This window comes from Pelecanus crispus, chromosome 3, assembly GCF_030463565.1.
Source record: "Pelecanus crispus isolate bPelCri1 chromosome 3, bPelCri1.pri, whole genome shotgun sequence".
In the NCBI taxonomy this organism is placed as follows: Eukaryota; Metazoa; Chordata; class Aves; order Pelecaniformes; family Pelecanidae; genus Pelecanus; species Pelecanus crispus.
In genome coordinates this window covers 98,051,390-98,065,558 of record NC_134645.1, presented here as the reverse complement: position 1 = coordinate 98,065,558, position 14,169 = coordinate 98,051,390, and the positions used below count along the sequence as shown (strand labels likewise).

At 37.7% G+C, this 14,169-nt stretch overlaps 1 protein-coding gene across 1 annotated transcript in view; it reads left to right on the top strand.

Moving 5' to 3' along the window:
* LOC104038321 (regulating synaptic membrane exocytosis protein 1) overlaps nt 1-14,169 on the top strand; it is a 190,511-nt gene that overhangs the window by 143,205 nt on the left and 33,137 nt on the right. Inside the window, exon 23 of the mRNA XM_075707731.1 lies at nt 4,547-4,779. Within this exon, the coding sequence (XP_075563846.1) occupies nt 4,547-4,779 (233 nt within the window). The remainder of the gene's footprint in view (nt 1-4,546; nt 4,780-14,169) is intronic.

Below are 14,169 nucleotides of genomic sequence, written 5' to 3'. Positions count from 1 at the left end.
AAAAAATTAAAAATCAAGTGACTCTTTTTCCATGCTAAATATCTGTGAAGTGAAACAGAGGCACAGATAGATTGTCTGTAACTATTCTTAATATACACATTGATGATGTTGTTATGACAATAATTAGAAATAGCATAAGATTTTTGCTGAACTAGTCATTGAAAAAATTGCTAAAGATGGTAAAATAATTTCAAATAAAAATGTAGTGAATTATTTCATTTAGAAATAAATGAAGTGTACTGATAAATGCGTTACTCATAGTTATCCTGCTACTGAAAACTGTATTTATTTATTGTGTTATAAACTAGGTTTGAATCAACAATGTAACTTAATAATTTACCAGTTTTAGCCACAGGCCTGCAAAAACTTGGGTCTGCATTTAAATGAATGTGTCAATAATCCCAGCAAGTCCAGTAAAGGAAAATAAAATTTTACGTATGTTATTATCAGAAGGGTTAAGTGCAAAAGGATATATGTATATTCATGCATGTCTTTTGCTTCTTTGTGCTTCTTAAATTAAACTCTAAGCATATTGATGAAAGTAACAGTGTGAGCTAGGAGCTATTTCTCCAAGTGATAGCTAGCAATGGAATGGAAAAATATTGTGTTCTAAGGGTACTCAATTACATGGTATAGGAAGACTGAATTTTGAATGTCCATTCTTTTGATACTGTTCCAACTAATGTCAAATAATAAACTAGCTCAGGGATTAGATGAACACAAAGGAATCTTAATCTGTTTGTTTGTTTATGACAAGGGGAAGTATTGGACAGCTGTAGGATTTGATCCTTGGTCCTACCCCATTAAACCTGTTTCTAGCAAACTCATAGCTATTTTATACTAGAAGTACACTAGAACATGTCTCCTGGGAAAGTAAGACTTGATACTTGGTAGAAAGAAGTACAAGATTAATCTGAGTTCCAAATATCTCAATCTTTTTTTTTTATTAAGGTGAATCTTCTAGGTCCCTCTACCTGCCACAAGGAATGAAAATTGAAATTTATGTGGGTCTTTGAAAAAGCAGTTTGTTTATTATTCAGAAAGTATTCCTAGTCCTTGAATTAGGGAATAAATACATCAAAAATGGGATTTTCCTAAAGTTATGATACTGTCAATTCTTATTTCTCAGTTGATGGACATCGTTGTCTCCTAAACTCTTATCAAATAATGTGAGGTTAGAGCATTTCAGCTCAATTGTACAAAAAAGTGAAGACTGGCATAAAAATATCATAAGGTTAATATTTCTTATATTCATAAACACTTGAAATTTGGTAGAGCAAAGTCAATAGTATGATAAACAATTATTTCTTTAATTGCATGACAGTTTTTATACTTCATTAAACTTTATTGCTGTAAATGATAGGTTTATAGATTAGTATGTCAGCAAAGTACGTGTCAATATAGTCCGAATGTCAGCAGATGCTCTCAAAAGAAGTGTTTTCAGTTTCTTCCCTCTCTCTTACTAAAGTATTGATGCATAAACTCAAGAGCTCCAGAATGACAACTCCGTGGCTCAAAATGGGAACAAAATGACTACAGAAAGCTTTGAGTAGAGGGCATCATCAGCACCACAGAAACAGTCACTGAAATCCAACTCCAAGTGCTGGTTGAAAGGAATTATCCATGTGGAAAGGAATTATCCATGTCTAATCAAAGGAGAAAGCAGGACCCCTGCAAATGAGGCCTATGTGATTCTGCCCCCTCCAAGTATCGGGCTGTACTTTCGGTCTGCCCTCCCCTTGAATTGGCAAAGTGTCTCCTCCTCCAGAGAAGCAAACCAGTCAATGGTGTTGCCTTCTAGCACCCTGTGGGCATGCGTGTGGGGCCTTGTTTCCTCTGCAGGGGAGGAAAAGGGACTCAGCATCAGAACCTGGCTGATGTAGGAATGATGTTGGCAAGCCCTGACATACTGAATTAGGGATCGAAGTTTCTGTTTGAATATGGGGATTGTGTGACAGCACTCTGAGCTGACAATGGAGGTTGATTGCATATTCAGACAGTATTCTCACACTGTACATTTGATCTCTAGTTTTAAGGTTTTTTTGATAAGTGTGCAAGTTAGTAATATCACTTCTTCTTAAAGAGAAAACATTTCCTAAGATTCTCTGGCCATAGCCAGAATTCTGTGCTAGAGCTATGGACCAATATCCAGCCCCAAAACTAAGAAAAATAAACTTCACTAAATCTTCTCAAGTTGTAGAAAAATATTCAGCATGAATTTTGTGATGTTCATCACTGCTTTTTAAAATTAATTTGCTATTTGAAGAATAATGACTCCTATGTGGCAATCCCAATTCATATTTTTTCATGCTACAGTGTTTGTGGAGAAGTAAAGAAAGAAATCTGTGTTACTTGAAACAAAAGTAGCTGCTAGGTTAGAAATTTTGTAAAGATGAGGTTATTGCATTCTGTGAACAACAATAAAAATACCATTATTTAAGGATCATTGCAGCTTTGAAAAGCAGCAATATATGTAGCCTATGAAGTAAACACCTGTACTATATTAAGGACATGATTTACATTAAAGCCAAGAAATTAATATTTATCTCCCTCTAGAAAATCGGTCTCTATTTTGAAAATGGGAAATATTTTAGAGCATTTTTTTCTCAGTTTGATATTATTTTTAAGTGAACGGATCTAGGTTGTCTTACACAAAACCTTTTCCTTGATACTTGCATATTTATGGAAGATGGTCTTTGTGAAGTTTTTTTAAAGTGCAGTTAAAATTCTTCCTAGAATGATTGAATATATATGTGTGTGTGTGTGTGTGTGCTCACATACATGTGAGGGAGTGTGTGCTGGGGGAGATCTACAATAAATTACAAAGGAATTTTACATGGAAACATGAAAATACGTATGTCCTTCTATTTTTGCCATACAAACCCAAAAGCCAGTCACTAAAGTTGCAGTGGGATAGGAGAGAACAAGAGACAACCTATTTTAAGCTCAGTGTGCCTGAGGTGGTCCACTAAAATGTGTTCTTGAGTACTTCAGTGCATCATAGCACCTTGTTCTGTGTGAAAGTGGTAGCTGGTTTTTTATCTGAACTTAACAGGAGCAGATCATAAGTGCTGTGCATAGTTAAATGCCTATACAGAGATTGATAATGGCCTTTCTATTAAGTGTTGTCTATTCAAGGACTTCACTTTTCCAGCATCTTCTTCAAAAAATAGTGTCTATTTTTATCAGCTCTTACCTGTGATCACACATTCGTAAATCTGGGTAACTGTCAGTGAAACATAATCTAGGTATACATTATTTTATACTTTCCTGGCTCTGTCTTTGGCCAGGACTGATTTAAGCTTTAGCAGGGCCCAGATCTGTAGAAGTCACAGGATATCAGTTCTTCTCCTATAGACCCCTTCATTTCTCCCTGGCAAGATTTCCTATCTGTCTGAAACTTGCCATGTCGTAAAAAGCCTGCGCCTCTAACCTCTCTCTTTCTTATTTTTGGGAAGGCAGGAGCAGGCCATCACATCTGCTGGGAAGGGAACCTGCTGGGAAGGACAGCAGGACTGTCACTCAACAAATAAATTACAAATTTGACTTCAAAATACAGAATTACTGAAAATAAAATTGCTAAAATTAGCGTGTTGCCAGTAGGTCTACTAATCAGCAACTACAAGATCAAGGAATTTCCCATGTACTAGGCTGATTTAACAACTACATCTGAAGTGAGTCAGGCTGCAGCTTAAATTTCTGGGTCTCTGCAGAGTGATAGCTGACTTCGTATTGTCATTAGAGCTAGGGCATCATAGTGTTAGGACTGTGTATTAATATGTCCTGTGTGTATTTGAGATTGTTTTCTAGAGCGTGTTTCTGAATACTTTATCCAGCCTCTGTGTGCAGGAGCAGAAAACAGATTTGTATAGAAACATTCAAATGCAATGTGATAGCTAAAGAAAATCAAACAGAACTGACAGAGCGATTCACCTTTCTGTCAATCAATGAAAGTTCTAGTGGGTTATTAGGTTTTTTTGCCTCAAAATTATTTTGCCTTCATACTGTGATTATGGCATTTACCTTTAAAGAAGTGAGAGAGCAAAAACCTAAAAAATACTACATATTATATTACCTCTTTCTGTGAAGTATGAAAATATAGAAGATGATATCTTCATACCTATTAGATCTTAAGGCTTTGGTGAACAGTGCCGGTAAGATACGTGTATTAACCTACGTATATTCTCTTGGCCCATATTCATTTTCTTTTGTCGTAAAATTGCTGGTGTATTGCTTTCTGTATTCTGAGGATATAGACAGGAAGGCTCCACATGACTTTTAAATGCTGCATATCTCTGTCACTCTGAAAAACATGGGAAAGTGTTCATTTTATTTATTTCCCTCGAAGAAGTGAAGAACCAATTATAATACTGGAAATACATACTCTGAGGAGCATCAAATTAACCTTTTATTGTGAACCAAATAAATGAAAATGTATCCAGACTTAAAATTAATTTACTCATTTAAAAAAAAAAAAAAAAAAAGGCTTTTGGAAATGCTGTTACACAGACAAATTAACATGTTTGTTTTTACTTTGTAACTGTAGTACATTTACTCCTAAAATGCAAGGCAGACGGATGGGGACTTCAGGGAGAATCACTAAGAGCACAAGTGTGAGTGGAGAGATGTATAAGCTGGAGCACAATGACGGGAGTCAGTCGGACACGGCTGTCGGCACGGTTGGAACAGGTGGGAAGAAAAGGCGTTCCAGCCTTAGTGCCAAAGTGGTTGCCATAGTGTCTCGAAGGAGCAGAAGCACATCTCAACTTAGCCAAACAGGTGAGTGAGATGCACGCTCTTCAGAAAGAGGACTATCACCAAACGTGGTTTACCATTATTTCATCCGTGGCATCTGTGTTACATGTATATGGATATAGACCACTCAGGAGAGAAGATTTTCCAGCTGTGAATAAATTTCTGAGATATTAATGTTCTTTGATCGTTAGGCATCTGCAAGAAACAATATACAAATGCCTTTTAGAATATGTACCCTAACAACTTTCTGTCCTGATCAATGAAAAATGTTTTTATCTCTTAGAAACCTTGTTTACAGGTAGGCAAGGAAATGCAGAGACATATGTGGGTATCAACAGTGGATAATGTTTGGCTAAGAGCACCTTTTTATGTATAGGAAATTTCTTTTAGCAGAAGAGTTGAGTACGAATGGAGGAATTGAAATCTGAGCAAATGAATGGCAGTTTGGTAACTCGGATAAAAGGTTGTACCTGTAGTGGCAAAAAAAAAGTTTTTAAAAACTACTTTTGATTTCTTAGTCAAGAGTAAATCCAATATTTTTTCTTTAAAAGCAACACTGGCAAACTGGGGTCAGTGATTTCAGATAAATTAGACGGCAGCATGATGCTTCATTAGGAACTCTTTATTGCGACTTCAGAAATCTTAAAAGCTTCATATCTGCATAGCCTGAAGGAACAAAAGCTCACACAGAAAGATACAAAAGGAAAAAAAAAAAATGTTTTAAATCCATGTCCTGCTCCTATTGAACGCCAGTGAAGACTTTTGCTCTTGTCTTCAGTGGGAGCAGGACCTGACCCTAAGGGTTCTTTCTTACTAAAAGAATGAAAAGAAAGAGGAAAAGCTTCAGCCTAGCATAGAATGCACGCGTATTGCAGTGCTCCTCTCACATAATCAGGGTGAACTAAACTAAGGTAAGTAAAATATTGTTTATTTATATCATCAAATATCTCACCCTTTTCCCTTGGTTTTCTTTTATTGCCAGATGAGCAGTAGAAGTGATTCTTTCAAAATGTAAAGCTTGGTCAGATTTAACAAAAACATTGTAATACTTTCCTACCCTACTCATTTATGACTTCTAAGCCAGGAAGCATATAATCATGCAGTTGGACCAAATGATAGATGTAGTAAGTGTATTTGAAGCCCAAAATTGTAATTAATATTATGTTGCTCAAAAATGCACTCTGCCTGAATGTTAGACTAGAATATAGATAGTTGTATACAGTAAGATGTTATTTCAGATGCATCAGAATCAATGATGTGCTCTTAAAGTAATAAAAAGTGGTATTGTATTATAGAAAGGATTTTAGGCTGTTGTTTTACTCCACTTACTATAAAGAACAAAATATTTTAAGTATTTTACAGAATGGTTTTGTGGTTTGATCTGGCATTCCTTTCTAGCTCCTGAATCTCATGGAAGTAGGAACTGCTGTGACAGAGCAAGTCTTTGCTCCATCTTTACTCAGTAGTCCAGCTCTGACCAGGAACCAGGGCTATATGCCTAAGAGGAAAGCACAGGGGGCTACCAAACACAGCATGATTCGCCTTGCATGAGCCCTAACTCACTCTTCTCAGTGACGTTAGTAAATAACTTTAAATCTAAACTGTGACCTCCAAAAACTTCTCAGCATTATCTATTTAAAGCTCAGCTGTTCCCATTCTTCATAGAAAGATACTATAGCTCTCCAAATTTTGCTTGGTGTAAATTTCAAAACAATAGGAATTTTGCAAGGAATGGAGCACCTAAAGTTATAATGAAACTCAAACAGCAAGTCAAATATGAAAGTACAGTTATGTATTATTCATGATTGTAAAACAGAGTTGAGAATGATATTTACTTTGCCTTACTATGGCTCAGGCAAACACTACTCTCTGTGGTATAAGCAGAGCAAATAAAATGTGACATGTTTTGTCAGTCACTATTTTCTTAGTTAAATTATGTCAGAAATCAGTGAGGTGAGTTAATGCATTTTTTAGAACAATATATACATGAGACTTGATAGATTTTCCAAAGAAAATCCGTTGTTGGAGACTAAATACTCATGCCCTAAATCAGGGGCCCACTTTCCTTTCTTTCTGTAGTGTAGTATACAAGAGGGGAGGAGAAATCTAAAAAGGTAATTGATTTTAATATATTGTGCCTAAGTAACTTAAAAATGTGTCCACTATTGAGAATTTAAAAAAAAAAAAAATCTGTTTTGACAATATGATATAAACTAGGTCCTAAAATTGATTATGTGAAAATTCATTCTAATACCCAAATTCTGAACTTTTAAAACTGGTGTGGAAGTGTATGGGCCTCCAAAAAGTGCTGCCAGGTATGAACTTATGCTACAGATCTTCAGTAACTGAAGGTGTGCTGTTGACAAACAGCATGTATTTTAAAGAAAGTATAAAAAAAAAAAAAACAGAAATGTATGTGTAGACTCCATAGTTTTTCCTGAATTGGTCAGGTTAAATTTTTTTTTCCTATGACTTGCATGATTGTAGGTCAGGTATGTGTGCCATATACAGTTATTTGTTTCTGAAAACTCAAAATAGAAGATCAGAAATAAAACAAAAGGTCAGATATTTCTTGAAAATCAGAGTTTCTATATTTTTGTGGAATATGTAGATCTGAAATTCTAGTTTAGTAATGTCTTCAAAACCAATAAAATTAACTTCCATCTTGCTTTTTTTCATTTGAAGAAATGGTCAATAAGGGCTGAATTTGACTTTTTGTAGATAATTCTTGCTTTTAGCATACTGCACAGGTTTCATCTTATACAAAAATAGCAGTGGTGCATATGAAACAGCTACTAAGTAGCTATGGACTTCAGCAAAGCTTTTGACTCCGTCTCCCATAACATTCTCCTTGGGAAGCTGGCAGCTCATGGCTTGGATGGGTGTAGTCTTTGCTGGGTAAAAAACTGGCTGGGTAGCCAAGCCCAGAGAGTTGTGGTAAATGGAGTTAAGTCCAGTTGGCAGCCGGTCACGAGCGGTGTTCCCCAGGGCTCCCTTTTGGGGCCAGCCTTGTTTAATATCTTTATTGATGATCTGGATGAGGGGATTGAGTGCACCCTCAGTAAGTTTGCAGACAACACCAAACTGGGTGGGAGTGTCGAGCTGCTGGAGGGTAGGATGGCCCTGCAGAGGCACCTGGACAGGCTGGACCGATGGGCTGAGGCCAACTGTATGAGGTTCAACAAGGCCAAGTGTCGGGTCCTGCACTTGGGTCACAATAACCCCATGCAACGCTACAGGCTTGGGGAAGAGTGGCTGGAAAGCTGCCTGGCTGAAAAGGACCTGGGGGTGTTGGCTGACAGCCGGCTGAACATGAGCCAGCAGTGTGCGCAGGTGGCCAAGAAGGCCAACAGCATCCTGGCTTGTCTCAGGAATAGTGTGGCCAGCAGGAGCAGGGAGGTGATTGTTCCCCTGTACTCGGCGCTGGTGAGGCTGCACCTGGAATACTGTGTCCAGTTTTGGGCCCCTCACTACAAGAAAGACATTGAGTTGCTGGAGCGTGTCCAGAGAAGGGCAACAAAGCTGGTGAAGGGTCTGGAGCACAGGTCTTATGAGGAGCGGCTGAGGGAACTGGGGTTGTTTAGCCTGGAGAAGTGGAGGCTGAAGGGAGACCTTATTGCTCTTTACAACTACCTGAAAGGAGGTTGTAGTGAGGTGGGTGTTGGTCTCTTCTCCCAAGTAGTTAGCGATAGGATGAGAGGAAATGGGCTCAAGCTGCGCCAGGGGAGTTTTAGGTTGGATATTAGGAAAAATTTCTTCACGAAAAGGGTAGTCAAGCATTGGAAGAGACTGCCCAGAGAAGTGGTGGAGTCACCATCCCTGGAGGCGTTCAAAAAACGGGTAGATGTGGCACTTCAGGACATGGTTTAGTCTAGTCTACCCTTGATTGGTTTAGTGTGGACTTGGTAGTGTAGGTTAATGTTTGGACTGGATGATCTTAAAGGTCTTTTCCAACCTAAACGATTCTATGATTCTATGATTATTTCTAAGACTTGATTTTCTTTTCAATTGAAAAAGGAGAGTGTGTGTGTGAGCCTGTGCATGCATGTATGTCTATATATACACACATGGACCTCTTTGCATATATTGGGCAGATCCACTTGCATTTTAGATTTAGAAGGACCAGTAATCACATTATTTGGTGCATCCTTGTTCAGTGCTGTTGGAAAATATTTATTCTGAATATATGCCTTATAAGATTGACAGTGAAAGAATCGTGCTCTATTTTTATGTAAATCTGCAAGGAAAAGTATATATTTCTGCTGCACCTTCCTTTTGATTATGTTTAAGATTTCATAATACTTTTAGTAACTGGTCATTGAAATAACAAAATCCTTACTTACTATGGTTTGTTCATTGTGCCCACAAATTGGATAGATTTTATAGTTCATCAAAAAAAGCTTGTAATCTTCTGGCAGTATTCCTAATGAAAACTCAGCTTTGCTTATGCTATCACAGTTAAAAAGAAGAAAAGAAAAGGAAAAAAAAAAAAAGAAGCAAACCCCCAGAAAGACCACAGAAGAATGAAAATAGCTCCAGGCATATTCTGTATAATTTTAGTTATAATCCAATTTCTCTAGCTTTCTTTGCCAGACTAATTTTTGTAAATAAATACATACACTTATATATGAAATAAATATATAACTGCAGATTTTCTAAATAATCACAGCAACTAAATTTCACATCACGGGAAAATGATAGGAAAATAGATTATGATAGGAAATCATCATCTATTGTCTTGATTTTGTGATACAACACTCTGTTCCCCTACAGATATTCCTGTATTATAGTTTCCCGACCAATGAGTGACTGAGGGCAGTATAGATCATACTGCATTTTGATTTGGGGTTCTGGGTTTGTTTTGAAAGAGAGAAAAACTGCTGCTATAGGAGGAAGGAGTTTTGTTACAGAATTTATACTGTAGACAGACACATAATAACGCATTTCAAAGCGGATGGAGGCAATGATAGGGTTATTACCAGTGAGATGACTTCTGGAGAAAAGGAGAAGCTCAATCTCAGGTAAACAGAAGTATTCCCATCCCTGGATCCCTCTCAGTTCTCCTGGTACATGCAGAGTTGTGCCTTAAGAAGGCAAAAGGATTCTTCCCTTTTGCTTTCTAACCCCTGGTCAGCAGATAAGGGTTCAGAAAGGTCATCTGCTAGTAGGAGCACACTTTTCCTGTTCTTTTTAAGTGCTAACAGTGCTTTGCAACCATTCTGACACTCGATCTTCCCCATCTTGCTATCAGAGATTTGGTAGTGTCACACCTCTGTGATGTATTCAGCCTGATGCAATTGTCTGCTGGGTCAGCAAGACAGATTTTTCTCTTGAAGGCAAATGGGCAGGACGGCTGGCTGTGGTTTTGCTTGTTTTGTTGAAGGACGTACAGGATTTTCACTCTTTAGCCACTTCTAATGGACGCCAACTTTTCTCTCAAAAGCATTGAGAGTAAGAGTTTATAAAGGGATTACAAAATAATTTGGAAGTGTTTACCTAATTAAGATATCGAAAACGTGATAACCAGTACAGACAGAAAGGCTGAAAATACCAGCTTTGACATAAATGTGAACAAAACTACCAGAGATGCAACTGACGAGCCTTTTGAGACATGAGGTCTGGTTTTTCTGAATATGAGTTCTTTAGAGACTACTTCCATTTTCCAAGGTGCTCAACACCATTAACATCAGTATTCTGACTAGTTTTCCATTGACATTGCTTGAGAAGCATTAGTGGTCTCATATAAGATAAAGGTGAGACTTTGCCTGGGATATTGTATTGTTCCCATTACTGGTTAAAAACAGATGAGAGTGGAAGAGATGCAAAGAAGGAGAGCTAAGGAGCATGGAAGAATGGGGAGCTTGTCCAGTCTCACATTACATTGATACCGGGTCATCTTTCTAAATGGAAATACCTTGCCGTGTTTATGGCATGAACCACAATGAGATATTTCTGCATAAGAACCAAAGTTATTTGCTGTCCATCTCCTGATTGTGAAGTTTAACGTCAACAACCTGAAATGAAGCTATAGGCATTAACATTTCAGAGAGAGGTTACGTACCATGAAGTGGAGCTGAAATCAAGTATTGTCACAAGGTAAAAACAGAGTGAAAAAAGACTCTGTTCACTTGTGTGCATCTGTGAACTGGACACTTGGAAGAAATCTTTAAGTGCTTCACTCAGGAAGTAACTGGGAACCTGAGTGAAACCACATGAGAATCTTATAACATACTTCCTTATGTAAAAATTGCACATGTCCTCACATGGATTTCCCTGCTGTAGTATTTATTCTGTAATTTCCTGTAATGTTCCCATTAAATAAGTGGCTTTCTGTATGTTCTTTTGAATTAAATTCCAAATTCTGGATTTCAGAAAAGATACCATCATGTAAGTGAGGAAATTGTCATTGAGCAGTGAAGTCCTGATAATCTTGTACTCCACACATAGCTGTGCTCCTTTAGTGTGTGCTCACTCTAGCTTTAAGAACACTTGTTCTTCATCTGGTTGACTGCCCCACATTTCACCTCCTAAGACTGATCTTAAGAAGGCCTTCTCTCATGGTTTTGTTGGATGATCGAAGTTTAGGTAAATGTTTAGAAAAGACAACCCCATCCATTACACAAAATGTTCTCTAATGATGGAGAATATGACTGTTTGCTGGAGGTACTCAGTGACTGTTAGCAAGCACCACTATGCTGCGGTAAAAATAACACTGCCTGGGAAACATGGGAATTAAGCAGAGTAAAGCAACCTTCCAGGCTCAGAGCTACATCATGTCAGAGTAGAGACTTCTAGAAAAAAAAATCTCAGTTTTTCATTTTCACAGTCTTTGGTAATGCCAGCAGGGATAATTTTCTGTCCATCCTTGTAGTAATTTCATGATACAAGAAGGTATTTTGTACAGGTCTAGCTAGTACAGACAGATAAGACAGATAATAAATCAGAAATAAAATATGGTGGATGGTGGAGACCTTTGGGATAAGGAGTTGTTTGTTGTCTTTCTTGAGAAAGCCATTGCTTCTTTCCATAATTTTGTTACTTTTTTACAAGGGTCGTGACAACCTTTTCTTGCAGTGGTCAGGCTTTGGGATTTTTTTCACATTTCATTTTGATTGATTGAGTCTTAGTTATAAACAATGACAAGGATGCATTTCTGAGCATGTTTCTTTTACCTCATAACCTCTGAGGTTTTTTTTTTATTATTACTGTAGTAAAAGAAATTGTGCTTATTTAAAAAATTACATTTATTTTATAAGAAAGCTGTGCTAGACAAAAGTTCAAAAGAGTTATTTTATCTAGACTTCAATAAATCATTTATTATCATTAGACTGGATGGAAAGCGTGGAGATCAGTAAGGCATACTGGATATCAGGAAGAAACTGGTTATGAGGGAGGCGTCAGCTGGTTTTATTAAAACAAGAACCAGAGAGTGCTTACTGCTTGAGTTTCTAAGACAAAAACCACAGGCAGACCTCATTAATATATTAATGACATGTAGTATGTATGCTGCTAGAATATGCTGATGATACAGATTTGGAAAGTATGTCACTTCCAGGTGATACAGAGGAGGGACTGATGAACTTGAGGACCAGAGTAATAGAACTCGGACAAAATGTGATACCGCAGTTTGCAAGATCATTCTTTTCAGAATGGCTAATGAAGACTTCCAGATGCAATCTGGGAGGTGTCATCTAGAAAAAAGAGGAGGAGGAGGAGGAAGACATGAGTACAATAAAAATCACAGGACGAATGTAAGCTATGTATAAGATCTGGCCAGGGAAAAGGCAAATGCTATCCTGGGTGCATCAGGCAAGGTGTTTCCTTGGAGAGCTAAGAAAATGTTGACATCATTGAATGAGGCACAGCTGACAGCTCATCTGGAATACTGGTCACTCAGCGTTCAAGAAAATGAATGCTGGGTGTTTGTGGGAGTCAAGACCTTGAATGATGATTTATTGCCTGATTTCTTCAGCCTATAAAAATGAAGGCTGAACAGGGATATGATTGTTCTGTAAGAATGCAATGAGAGTAAACCTCAAAAAGGCAGAAGAGTTTTTGAAGCTAAAGGGCAACACCATCAGAAACTGTGGTATAAAACCAAATGGGTATAAATTAGTTATGAACAAATTTTGTATTTGTCTCAAAATTACAATAAAGTTTCTAACAGTCAGAACAGAGAGAAAGAGGTATGTTACAGCATTTAGCATGCTAGGGATGAAACAGCCCTTTTTTTGTTGCTTATCTACCATAATATCCCATTGCTGTTTTCATAGGATTTCTTTTCTGATGTTGTTCTTTTGTATTGCCATCTCCTGTTCATCCAGATGAAATGCTGCGAGATCTCAAATTTTCTAATGGTAGATTCAGAAAAGTATCTTGGAAGTCAGCATTGCCATGAGTCTTACAGCTATACAGTTACTCACAGGTTTAGTTTAGTATGCTATAATTCACCTGTTGTTCACTGTGTTGTAGAGGAGCGTTTCCAAGTATTTGTTTCAGTTAGGCATTTATCTCTGCAAGAATGCTTAGCATTTACACATGAGCTTCCTTACCTACAGATACCTCCATTTTGTTACCTTAAGTCTGCACACTTTGCAAATCTTCTCCTTTATGTTAGACTGTGTGTACTTGAAAAGTAACTTTCTGCAGCCTAGCAGAAGTCTGGTGGTCCGCCCCGCAGCTCACACATTAGCCTTGTTTGGCTGTTCAGTATTATTTCCATGAGAGTCTTTCCTATCCACGTTGTTATTTTTCCCAGAGCAGGCCATTAGAGCTTGCTTTGCATACTTGTGGTGATCTACGAGGACAAGGGCTCTGTTGCACAAAAAGAAGAATGGAGGGAGACTGACATTAAGATGGATTTCTCTTTTCAGCCCATCTAAAAAAAGACTGTAGTGCAGCAGCAGGGATGGGAATGGTGCCTTAGGGATGGTGACAGGATCTGGGCTCTAAACTGGACACCCTGGCAGCAAAGAGCACCACCCTGAACCCAGCAAAAGCTTCATACCAATCCCACATGCACCCACATGTTTCTGCAGTAGGAGGGGGGGAAGCAAAGAAATGGACTAAGAAGAATATTAAAAAAATAAAAAGACCTGATTATTTTTGTAAGATGAACTCTTTGTTCTAGTAATGATACTTAATTCTTTGAAACTATTGAGTGAATGTAAGCGTGTTCTCTTTTATTTACTGTTGCTGTCTAGCTGAGGAATTCACTACCCTTAATAGAAACATAATTCAGTTCCAGTTACTCATCTTCCAAAAGATTTCCTAATAAGGGCTAGTATTTTCAAACAAAGTCCCGTTGCTCTGTTGAGTTAGTGTTGAGTTAGTGCTACCTGTGGCTCTTTTCCTTTTTCCTGAAATATAAATTTTGACTGTCTCCTGTTATGTAGTTGGTTGACTTGTACTCAA